The following is a 12,455-nucleotide window of genomic DNA, read 5'->3' as shown; positions in this document are numbered from 1 at the left end:
AAGGCCACGCCCTGTGGCTGAGCTGGGACCACAACTCAGGTCCATCTGCCGGGGAAGAGCACTTACTGCCAGTCCCGGAAGTCCCGGAAGACCCGTGACCCCTCACCGTGCAGGGCCAAGTGACATCTCACCCTGACCCACTTGCAATCTAGGACCCTCTTTCCTTCCTAAGACCCTTAATCACTCCCTCTTTGAGTAAACTCTGGGATTTGGTGATGGACAGGGAGGCCTGGCGTGCTGCGATTCATAGGGTTGCAAAGAGTCGGACACGACTGAGCGACTGAACTGAACTAACCCCTCCCTATTTGCTTACAACACCAACTGAAGAGGCTGATTCTCTTAGCATATGGCCTCCATCCCTATGTTACCTTGTCCCCAACCTCAGCATCTCCCAACGACAGCCACTGACACCGAACTCATCTCCTGTTTTCACTCCATGTCCCCCTGCAATGCATTCACCAGACAGCAGCTGGTGAATTTCTTAAACACACAAAACAGGGACTGTCCTGGTGGTCCCGTGGCTAACACTTCTTGTTCTCAGTGGAGGGGGCTCAGGTTCAGTTCCTGATGGGGGAACTAGATCCCACATGCCACAACTAAAGATCCTGCATGAGGCAACTAAGACCTAGTGCAACCAAATAAATAAAATACTTTTTCTTCAAAAAAAAAAAACAAAAACAAAAACACAAAACAGATCATGTTACATCCTTGCTTAAAACGTTCCACTGGCATCCCATGAAAGTTATAGTCAAACCTCAACTCCTGACCTTGACTTACAAAGCTCTGTGTGATCAGCTGTGGCCAGCTCTCCCTCCTTCTGCCCCAGATGCCTTCATTAGTTCACTGAACATGCCCGGCTGGTTTCTGCCTCAGGGCCTTTGTGCTTGCTGATCCCTCTGCCTGAAACACCCTTCTACCTGGGTCTTCGTGGGGCTGGCTCCTGCTCGTGGTAAGGTCTGAGCTCATAGAGAGGCTTTCCCTGAACAGCCAGGCATGCTCTATAGCATCGCCTTGTTTTAATTGACTACAGAGTCCTCAGTCTACCTGACGTTATATATGTTTGTTTATTGTCTGTCTTCTCCCACCCCTGGCAAACAAGCTCCATGACAGCATGGACTTTATCTTGCTCATGGCACTTCTAGCAGCTAAAACAGGGCCTGCACACAGCAGGCCCTCTACTATTTGCATAAAGGGAAAATGAATGACTGACTGAATGATACAGCCTTCTCATGGATGGTTAAAGATCATCCCCCAAATGCCCATCATTCAGCAGTGGCCCAAGCTGCCACCCTCTCCTCCTACTGTCATCCAAGAACAAGTCCCCCTAGAAGCTCAGCAGACTCTTCCTCTCACCACCCAAGCCAGGACCAAGTCCTCAGCCTGCTGCAAAATAAGAACGACTTCAACTGGAAACATCCTCTGGACCAGCCCGGTGCTCCAGGGTACCCTGGGGTGGGGATGGTGACAGTATCCTTGAAAGAGCATCTCCCACCCCTTCAGCCACTGAGGTCCTCCCCTGGGACCCCTGCTGTTACCAAGGCAATGGCTCTGCAGGGAGCAGCTGGCATTAACCCGTCAGCAACCAGGGGTAGTGACTCGCCTTCGGGGGAGAGGCCCCAGACTTTTCCAGGGGATGGAGACAAGGCTCTGACCCCCTCTTCATGGTCCCGCAAACCCAGACATTTACAGCAATTGTGGGGTTGAGGGGCAGAAGAAGGAAACAGGTGGAAGTCTCATAATAGAACCTACCCAGGTGCTGGGAGTAAGACGCTCCCGAGTCCCTGTGTCCATTACCTTGTTGGTATTTATCTGGTCCAGACCTATGGAGGCTTATGGAGGAGCAGTGCCCACCCTTCCTAACACTCAGGCCCCTGACGCTTCTCCAGTGTTCTTGGACCTCTCACCAGTTAATCCACATTCCTCAGCCCAGTTCACCACATGTGACAGGACAGGGGAAAAGAGGTTTAGCTGAAATTCTGGCTTTCCCATCCATTCATTTGGTACATTAACTTCTTTGCACCTTGGTTCTCTCATCCAGCTTTTAAACATCACTGAAAATGCCCTTGTCAAGATTGCCAATGGCCTCTGTGTTGCCAAGTCCCTGTTCACTTCTTTGATGTTCCCATATTTTACAGTCCTTTCAACTATTAATACCCTGTTGCACCCCCAATCTTCTCTGCCCTGTTACTTCTTCCCAGAATTTATTTCTTCCTGAAATCTTATCTATTTGATCATGACTTGTTTTTGGTTCCCTCACCCATGTACTCTCAAGAGAGAAGGTTCTTTATCTGTCTTGTTTACCAAAATAACTCCAGGCTTAAAATAATATCTAGCACATGCAAGTTACTTGAGGATGGGTTCCAGTAAAACCAGAGTGGAAAACAAAAAAAGAAAAAGTCATGGTATCTTGGGACAAGTGCTTCTAACCTAGGAGGGCAGTAAAGCAAGGTCCCATGATGACGACTATGCAATAACGACTAAAGGCTAGAGCAGGAATAAGAGTCTAGAAGAGATTCTGGCAGGGGGGAAAAAAAGTAGGCTTCATGCAATAGAGAGTAAAATTCAGATGTTAAGAAACCTTGAGGATTAGAAGGCACATTATTCTTCGGTCAATAAGAAAAGAAAGGCAATTAGAAATGCCAGGAAAAACATAAAGTTATGTTAAGGTGCTTCCCTGGCGGCTCAGTGGTAAAGAATCTGCCTGCCAATGCAGGAGACTCTTGTTCTATCCCTGGTTGGGAAGATCCCACATGTTACAGAACAACTAAACCCATACACCACAACTACTAAGCCTGTGCTCTAGAGCCGGGAAGCCGCAACTGCTGAGCCCACGTGCCATAACTACTGAAGCTCCAGCGCCCTAGAGCCCCTGCTCCGCAGCAAGAGAAGCCACCACAAAGAGAAGCCACAATTGGACAGCAGCCCCTGCTTGCCGCAACTAAAGAAAGCCCGCGTAGCAACGAAGACCCGGCACAGCTAAAAATAAACACATAACATTTTTAAAAAGCTATTTCAAGAAATCTTGGATTCAGTATGAAACAATTTTATATATGGCATAGTTTAGAATGATCAGTGGAGTACAAGAGGAGAAAATCCACTTGGCCTTGCTACTCATTTGAGTTGCCAGGGATCAAGAGAGCCGACCAACAGGATAGGAAGTGTAATCTTAGCAAATTGTTTGGCCCCGAGGAAAACTGCATTTATTTAAAACAATTAATAACATTTACTGAGTACTTATGTGCCAAACAAGGTTTTAAGAACTTGGCATATACTATCTAATCCTCACAACTCTCTAAGGTATATATTATCAATGTCCCTATTGTATAAGTGAGGCTTGACATAGTAAATAAGCCTTCTGGAGTCACGCAGCTACTAGAAGAGCTGAATTCATACACTACTCCCCAGAGTTGGCACTAGGAGCCTAGCCACTTGACCTTCAGGCCCCACTCCTGCTTGCCATGAAGTGTAGGATACCATGTATGCACACATCTATCGTTTAGTTGCTAAGTCAAGTCTGACTCTCTGCGACCCCATGACTGTAGCCCACCAGGCACCCTGTCCATGGGACTTCCCAGGCAAGACTACTGGAGTGGGTGGCCATCTCCTTCTCCAGGGGATCTTCCTGACCCAGGGATTGAACCTGCGTCTCCTACATGGGCAGGCGGGTTCTTTACTGCTGAGCACCAGGGAGGCCCGCACACATGTATGCACAAACACATATACACTCTCCTGGGAGTCAGGACGCAAAGCCACAAAGCGGCAGGGCAAGCCAGAGCAGGGCCTTACCTTCCTGCAGTCTTGGCAGAACACGGAGGAGCTGCCGAGGAAGCCCAGCACCTCCCCGCAGAGCAGACACTGGGAGAGGCCGTTCCCCATCACGTGGCGCCTCATGGTCTCCAGCCGCTCCACCAGCCGCCTGCGGCATAGGACACAGGGTCAGATGGTGTGGGCTTCGTCTCCAACCTGACCGCTGCCTTCCCCGGGCCCGCAGCCTCGGGGCCCCCACACCATACCATGTCCCAGGGCCATTCCCTCACCTTCGGTGTTTTCCCTGCCCACTCCTTCCCCTGGCTAATTCCTAATCAATCATTCACTCACCCACCATTGAACTGGGTGCCTACAGTATGCCAGACACTAGGAATGTTGTAGCAAATAAGACAGAGAGGGACACAGCCTCTGCTCTCGTGTTTATGCTTCATAATGAGAGAGTCTATAAACAAGCAAAGTGAAGGACTTCCCTGGCAGTCCACTGGCTAAGACTTCTCACTCCCCATGTAGGGGGCCTGGGTTCGACCCCTGGTCAGGAAACTAGAGCCCACATGCCGCAACAAAGACCTAGCACAGCCAAATAAACAAGAAAATATAAAAAACAAGCAAAGGAGCCTCAGAGAGGGGGAGGGGTTATGAAATAGAATAAGCCGGGGTGGGAGGGGGCAGGACATGTTGGATGGTGGTCAGTGAAGGCCTCTCTGAGGACATCTGAACTGACAGGGGAAGGACGACAAGGACTGAATGTGTGAAGAGCTGGTGGAGCATCCCAGACAGCGGGGCAGGAAGACAAGAGCAAAGCCCTGGAGTGCTGGAGCAGTAAGGCAGCTGCGGGCACTATACTGCCTGGGACAAAGGAGGCGGGAGGGGGCCAGGAGGGTCCAGATTACACAGCCCTTCAGCCCACTGTGACCCCTGTTTTGTGACAACCTGTCATACAATACTGTTACGCCCACAATATGTGGCCACTTCTTTTCCATTGGCCGCTGTGTCTCCAGTGTCCAGTGGATTCTCAGCAAAAATTGTTATTTTTTTTGGCTGCTTCATGCAGGATCTTAGTTCCCCGACCAGGGATCGAACCCTGGCCTCCTGCAGTGGAAACTCAGAGTCTTAACCAGGGACCACCAGGAATCCCCTCAGTGAAAATTCTTAAACACATGGAGGGTAGTGTGTGGGTACACTGTCTCCTGTAACCCTCACAATCCTCCATCAAGGAGGATGCTGTCCCCCTCCCCCCATTTTCAAGATGAGAAGACTGAGGCTCCGAGGTGTGATGTCACTTGCCAGGATGGCACACCTCCTCAGAGGCAGAGCTGAGGCCACACCCAGGCCCCCCATCTCATGGCAACTCCACTCTCTCCCCTGGGGTGGGATCAAGCCCTGCCTGGGGGCCAAGGGAGGGCAGACTGGGCACTGAGGCTGCTTCTGCCCCCATGCCCTCAGCAGACACTCCTGACTTCCACAGTGGTCACTGTCCCTCCTCCAGGGACCTACAGGGTCCTAGGAATAAACTCAGCTTCAACCCTGGCCTGACCTGCTTGTTCTCGGGGCACCCCCGACCAGTGCAGCCCTGTGACTCCCACTCATGGAAACACACAGGACACACCTCCTCTTTCTGAGATGATTTCCTGCCTCCTGGGTCATTTCTGCCCCAGCCAAACCCAGTGCTTAAGACACAGCCAGACAACGTGAGCAGCCTGGGGAAGACAGTCCAGATGGATGAGGGTGGGGAGGTGGGGTGCAAATGCTTCTCGCAGCTTAGGGGAGCCCACGGGAAACACCCCCTACCGGCTCCCGCACGCCCTCCTGGGGGAGCCTGAAGGATGTGATGCTGGCCTGTCAGTCATCAGTACCCGCACCTCTGAGACATTCTGAGCCTTGCAGGACCCTCGGGCTAGGTCTGAGAGGCGGTGGGGCCCCAGCCAGGGGTGGAGGGGGAAAAGAGCACCAGACATCTGCTACAAACCCTTTCTGTAGTGAAACAGTAGTAATATGTCTGTTTTAAGCGAGGCACACACGATAAACTGGGCAGCAGTGGTCTCTGGGCTGGTGCTTTCACTTCCTAGAACTCTGCATTTCTACAATGTCTGATTTTTCAAAATGATCGTATATTTCATAGAAGAAGATAAAGAGAAAAAGAACAAGGAGACCAGAATCAAATTAATTCCTGTCAGTGCCCTGCATTTATGTCTTCCTGCTTGCGCCGGCCTGTGTTTTTCAGACTGTCTAGGAAATATGAATTGCTTTTGCAATTAAACAAATAAAAAGACACAACAAAAACTGAAGGCTGTGTAGGAGTCGGCTCCGGATGCCGGAGGCCAAGAGAGCTTAGACAAGCTGGAGAGCGGCTCCTAATGGTCTCTGATGGGAGAACCCACGGTTCAGCCTCTGCTAAATCCTTGCCCTGGCTGAACCACAATGACCCTCCTATGTGCAGAGCTGAACAGACCCCAGTGTATCTTGCTGCACTCACTCATCCTCCCCATAGCCTGGGGCCCAGGCTGCCATCCCCATCTTACAGAGGGGTATACTGAGGCTCGGACAGGCTGGGCTATGAATCTACTACAGTCCCGGGGTGTTCAGGCCAAGTTGACTCATTCCCAGTGACAAGCCGGCATGAGGACCCAGCGTGCCAGACTCCCAGCCCGCCGATCTGGCACTGACTGCCCCGCCTCCCTCTCCAGGCCCCACTTCTGCCCCCTCTCAGAAGCAGCCCTTACCCGACCCTCTGCTGCTCCAGGACGTCGAGGCGCTCGGCCCTCTGGATGACCTGCAGGATGGCCTCCACCTCGGCCGGGCTGAGGCTCTGGCTCCTCCTCTGCTTCTCTGTCTGGTAGGTGTGCACAGACCAGCCGGTGTGCAGCCTGGAGAGAGCATAGCACACAGTCCAGCCCCGGTGCAAACTGGCGCCCCACCACACCCACCAAGGCCCGAGCACAGTCTGCATGTCGGGCGCCTGCCACTCTCCAAATGCTGCCTCGGCCACCCACCAGCTCCTGGGCCCCACGAGGGCGTGCTGGCCCCTCAGCATCTGGCGGGGGGCGGGGCATGGAATGTACAAAAGGCCACAGCACAAGAGGTTTCGAGGGAAGACAATCAGGAGAAGACCGAGCACCTGGATCTGAGTCTTGTAAGAAAGCAAGATGGACAGGAAAGATCATCGATTGGGTTACACACACACTGAGGGCTTCCGTGGTGTCTCAGTGGTAAAGAATCTGCCTGTCAATGCAGGAGACACGGGCTCCATCCTGGTCTGGGAAGACCCCACCTGCCGTGGAGCGACTAAGCCCCCACGCCACAACTACTGAGTCTGTGCTCCAGAGCCCGGGAGCCGCAATTCCTGAAGCCTGCACGCTCGAGAGCCTGTCCTCTGCAACAAGAAAAGCCACTGCAATGAAAAAGCCTGTGCTCCACAACTAGAGAGTGGCCTCTCCTCGCCAAAACCAGAGAAAAGCCCACACAGCAACCAAGACCACGCAGAGCCACAAATAAAAACAGATAAATAAAATTACATATAGATAAAAAAAAAAGATGCTGAGGATAAAAGGAGATTCATGCAGCGTTTTGAAAACTAGAGGGACTCAGGGCAGGAGGGTCACAGCTGCTCAGGAGAAGCAGCGGTGAGGCCCAGCCCAGGGATCTGCAGACCGTCTCCCCACCGGACCCCTGGCATCCTGCAAGGCAGGCCTCCCCATCTCTCAGAGCAGGGAAGCGGCAGGTGCAGTTAGACGCCTTTGCAAAGGCAGAAGGCTTCCTGGCCTAGGTAGTTCATATCTGGTAGCTGCCGAGAGCCATGCCAGGCTCCCCCAGGGCACCCCACTGTAGCACCCCTCCACACAGACAAAGGAGGCTGTATACTATCTCCAGGCCTTTGCTCAAGCTGTACCCTCCTCCTGGAATGCCTGCCCCCTCCCTAAGCCTCATTTCCACTGGTTCACTCCCTTTCTTTTTTAGGACGTCTTTTAGACATGGTCTTTATAGGAGGCTTTTCCTTGATCCTCTCCAAAATGGGGTAAGGAGAGTGCATTCTCGGAGTTCCCTAAGACCTGGGCACAGCTCCAACATGAGGCTTAAACATTATTACAAGGCAAGGTAGGTCCTTCTGTCTCCCCGTTAGAATGGGAGTCCTGAGGGCTGCGCCCGGCCCCATCTGGCCCCTGCCCACCTCTCCATCTTCCCTGCATGCCATTCAGCCCCTCACTCTGCATTCCAGCCACCCTGACCTCCTGCCAGGTCTCTGCAGGCCATGTTCCTTCCACCTCAGGACCTTTGCACTTGCTTTTCCTTCTGCCTAGATGTGCTTCCCCCATATTTTCAGCTAGTATTTACCTCTCTTCCAGGATTCAACATAAGTATCACACTCTCAGGGAGACCTCCCCCAAATCCTAGATTATTAGCACCACGCTTCACCTGACTGCCTATTTCTACCGACAAAGCAGCTGCACACGAGTAACTATGTGTGTCATGCTCACTGCTCCCCATTAGTGCCTGAAGACAAGGGACCCTATTGGTCTTGTTCACTGCAGTCCAATAGTCCTGGCACATAGTAGGGGTTTAGAAAATGTGTGATGGCAGCTGGGAGAACAGATCCTAATCTGGAGCCAAAGAAGATAACTTCCCCCAGCCTCCCAGAGACACAGTACCTGGCTGCAGGGGTTTGTAACACTATCCTTTAAGGAGCCCAGCATTACAAGGAGCCTGGCATTACAAGGCAGCACACCCTGGAGAGAGATGAAAGCATTTGCTCTTCTAAAAGGTGCCACGACAGCTTCTGGCTGCTGCTGAGCACAAGACAAGGTCAGGGAGAACTGAAGGGGAGGCTGGCAGGATCACCAGGAGTCATGCCGGCCCCTCCTACAAGAGCGCGGCTCTCCCCAGCTCCTCACATCTAGCCGTGGAGGACACATCATCTCGCCAGGTGTCAGAAGAGAGAGGAAGAGAGGATGGTTTCATCCCTGGTCTCTCCACTGCAGGGGCCACGTGGGGGCTAAAAGAGCTGAGCCACCCTGGTGAGAGGGACAAATTAACTGTGGTGCAAAGAGTCCTGCAAATCATGCAGGACTCCACTCGTCTTGGGCATTCTGGATTAATTTTTCTATCCTTTGATGTTTCAGCTCTGTCCCCTGCAGGCTCACAATATCTAATTGCAAATGTCTTGAACTTGGTCCCAGTTGGGGAAATGCAGGCTCCCGTATTTGGCATGGATTTGACAGATGGAGCAGCATTCTTGGGTTTATCTGATCCCTGGGACCTCCGACTCCCCTGGAGGGACAGGAGGAAACTGGAAGGCCAAAGAGGCATCTGGGGGCCCCTGGTCTCCAACCATGGGGCAGTGGGGACAGTGTGGGGAGACGGGCTGATTTAAGTGCAGCCGAGGGGGTCACCAGGTTGAGAGGTAACAGGAAAACAGGGCAAACCACGGGCAGAGAAACCCTGACCTAGGCAGGGCCGAGAGCTGGGACGCTTCATGGCTGGCTGTGTGATTCAGTCCAGAGGGCAGCTCTTCATAAATTTGACAAGCCTTTCTCTGGTCTGTCCTGTCTGCTGGGGCCAGGCGCTCAACTATGAAGCGGGCATCCGGACATCAAAGGCTCCCCGATGCCTGGGACTCAGGGTCTGAAGCTCAGTGACAGGGGATTTCTACTCTTCACAGAGAAGGCAAAGGAAATGGTCTGGCTCCCAGAAGTCTACTGTGGTCCAAAGAACATAGGCATGAGAGTCAGGTGGACCCAGGGGAGGCCCAGCCCCGCCACTCACAAGGTAGGCGATGCCAGTGAGGACCTCAGTCTCATGTCCTCATCTGAGAAACAGGAATCCGTTCCATATGATGGAATGAGTGAATGGTGCCCAGCTCAAGGCCAGGAGTGTGGTGTGCATTAGACAGGCGTTTTTGTTTGTTGTTTAGTCACTCAGTCATGTCCGACCCTTTGCAATCCCTGGACTGTAGTCCACCAGGCTCCTCTGTCCATAGGATTTCCCAGGCAAGAGTACTGGCGTGGGTTGCCATTTCCTTCTCCAGGGGGTCTTCTTGACCCAGGGATTGAACCCATGTCTCCTGTACTGCAGGCAGATTCTTTACTGCTGCGCTAAGACGGGCACTTGTCTTCAAATTGCTCCTTGTGAAGCCCGGGCATTGAATCTTGTCAAAGAAAGGAGGGGAGTTGGGAAGAGGAGGGAAGGGAGGGCCCGGCCAAGCCTGAGAAGTACTTACTTGGCTCGCAGGGCAAGCTGCCGGTCATTGGGGCAAACCCACTGATCACAGCCACTGCCGAAGATGGTGTCAGCCATGGTTTGGAGCGGCCACCCAGGGTGGGGAGTCACACCTGAGATAAGAAAGAGGGAAAAAAAAAGAGCACGTCATTGGCTGGGGTGCACATGGCAGATGGGGTCCCTCAGACACCAAACACGGGTACTTCCAACCTATCCCCCTCTGCTGCCGCTCCTACCCCATCTCCAGTGATGTTTGGACTCTCACCAGCAGAATCACCCCTCCAATTAAATGCTAATCCCTCAAGGTTCCTCTTTCAAAGACTCCTGATTCTGGGGTGGGGGGTAGCTAGGTGGCTCATGCAGCTAAGTGACAAGGTTGGATTTGACTGACAGGATATCAAAGGGACAGAATCAGAAAGGAAAGAAGAGGTACACGTCTGAGGTTTTCAACTTGGCAGGCAAGCCCCGAGGGCGTTTGCACCCTCCAGGTACCACCCCTGCTTTACTGCCCCGTGACCACAATGAACACGGCCCCTCGGAAATCCTGAAGGAAGGGGGCCCTGCTGCAGAGCTTGCTGGTGGTTTCACTTGTGCAGTTGAGCTGAGCTGGCTTTCTCCTTACCACCGAGGATATGTGTTGTGGGGGGACTTCCCTGGTGGGTCAGTGGCTAAGACTCTGTGCTCCCAAAGCAGGGGGCCCGGGTTCGATCCCTGGTCCTACATGCCTCCACTAAAGATCTCACATGCCAAAAGGAAGACTGAAGATCCCACATGCCCCACCTAAGACCCAGCTCAGCCAAATAAATAAATAATTTTTAAAAAGGATATGTGTTGGGGAGATAGTAAGGAGGGGAAGCGAGAGAGAGCTGAGTTTGAGTGAATCCTAATTCCAGAGCAAAGATGAGGGGCAGTACTGAGTTCTCCACACTCCCCTAGTCTCATTCCCTCCAGACCAGTGGTTCTCAAACACATGACTCCTTTACACTTTTGAAAATTAGTTCGGTAGTTCTTTAAGTGTTACATACAGTTATTACCATATGACCCAGAAAGGGCTTTGGGGTACAAATCCAAGAGGACTGACAACGTATGTCCATACACAAACTTTTACATGAATATTCACAGCAGCCCTATACATAATTGCTAAAAAGTAGAAACAATTCAAATGTCCATCAACTGATGGATGGATAAAACATGGCATGTCTGTATAATGGAATGTTTGGCCATAAAAGGGACCAGAGAACTGACACAGGCTACAACACAGATGAACCTTGAAAACATGCTAAGTGAAAGGAGCCAGTTACAAAAGACCACATATCATATGGTTCTATTTATGTGAAATGTCCAGAATAGGCCAATCCATAGAGACAGAAGGTAGATCAGTGGTTGCCAGGGGCTGGGGGTGGCGGGGAGGGAGGACTGGGAGTGACTGCTAATGCGCTCAGGGTCCTTTTTCGGATGATGGAAATGTTCTGGAATTAGACAGTGGTGATGGTTGTATGGGCTTCCCAGGTGGCTGTAGAGGTTAAGATTTTGCCTGCCCATGCAGGAGACGCTAAGAGATGCAGGTTCAATCCTTGGGTCAGGAAGATCCCCTGGAGAAGGGTATGGCAACCCACTCTAGTATACTTGCCTGGAGAATCCCATGGACAGAGGAGCCTGGTGGGCTACAGTCCATGGGGTCACAAAGAGTCGGACACGACTGAAGTGTCCATGCATGCAGGATGCTCGCACAGCTTTATGAATTCACTAAAACCACTATCTTGTATACTTTAAATGTCTGAAATTTACGGTATGTGAACTACATCTCACTAAACTGATAAAAAAAATTCTTGAGAACTCCAAATAATATGGGCTATATTTATTGCTATTTACCAGATTAGAAATGAACACTGAGAAAAAATTTAAATTGTTAAGTCATCGAAAAATAATAAACCCATGAGGTGCTCACATATTTAAAAACTGTATTTTCAAAACAAAAGCAATTAGTGAGAATAATGGGATTGTTTTGCATTTTAACAAATCTATGTAATGTTTGGCTTAACAAAGGACAGTTTCATGTCTGACATTTCAATCAATGTTTTGTGATACGTAGTTTTGTTAAAGTACATGAAGGACATCCAGATTCTCATGGATATGTCCTATAGTTGGAACAGGGGGGAGTGTATTTAGCCTTCCTAGATAATTGTGGACGTTCTTCTTTCATTCTGCACCCAAACTCAACAGATGACAAGTTATCTCTAAAGATTAGTTCCAATGTGGTGTTTGAAATCAGGTCAATGAACTTTTCATCTGTATATTTGAAAGAATTTGACCAAGTATATTGTGATGATGGTGAAGAAGAAAGTATTTTTGACCTTGCGGACCCCCTGAAAGGCACTGGGAACCCCCTGAAATCACTGCACTGCGGATTGAGAGCTGTTGCTCCAGACCAAGGTCACCCATTTCTGTGATGACCAGCAGGGGGCGCAATGCAGGCT

The 12,455-nt window shown here is 51.1% G+C and overlaps 1 protein-coding gene across 8 annotated transcripts in view; it reads right to left on the bottom strand.

Moving 5' to 3' along the window:
• Positions 1–12,455, bottom strand: part of RPH3AL (rabphilin 3A like (without C2 domains)) — a 137,066-nt gene that overhangs the window by 77,617 nt on the left and 46,994 nt on the right. For all 8 annotated transcript variants that reach the window (XM_061143035.1, XM_061143033.1, XM_061143034.1 and 5 more), the window contains 3 exons: positions 9,980–10,091; positions 6,489–6,632; positions 3,787–3,916 (listed from right to left, as the gene is read on the bottom strand). In XM_061143035.1, the coding sequence (XP_060999018.1) occupies positions 3,787–3,916; positions 6,489–6,632; positions 9,980–10,056 (351 nt within the window). In that variant the 5' untranslated portion in view covers positions 10,057–10,091. The remainder of the gene's footprint in view (positions 1–3,786; positions 3,917–6,488; positions 6,633–9,979; positions 10,092–12,455) is intronic.

The sequence above is a fragment of the Dama dama genome, chromosome 5, assembly GCF_033118175.1.
Source record: "Dama dama isolate Ldn47 chromosome 5, ASM3311817v1, whole genome shotgun sequence".
NCBI lineage: Eukaryota > Metazoa > Chordata > Mammalia > Artiodactyla > Cervidae > Dama > Dama dama.
This window is presented reverse-complemented; position numbering and strand designations above follow the sequence as displayed.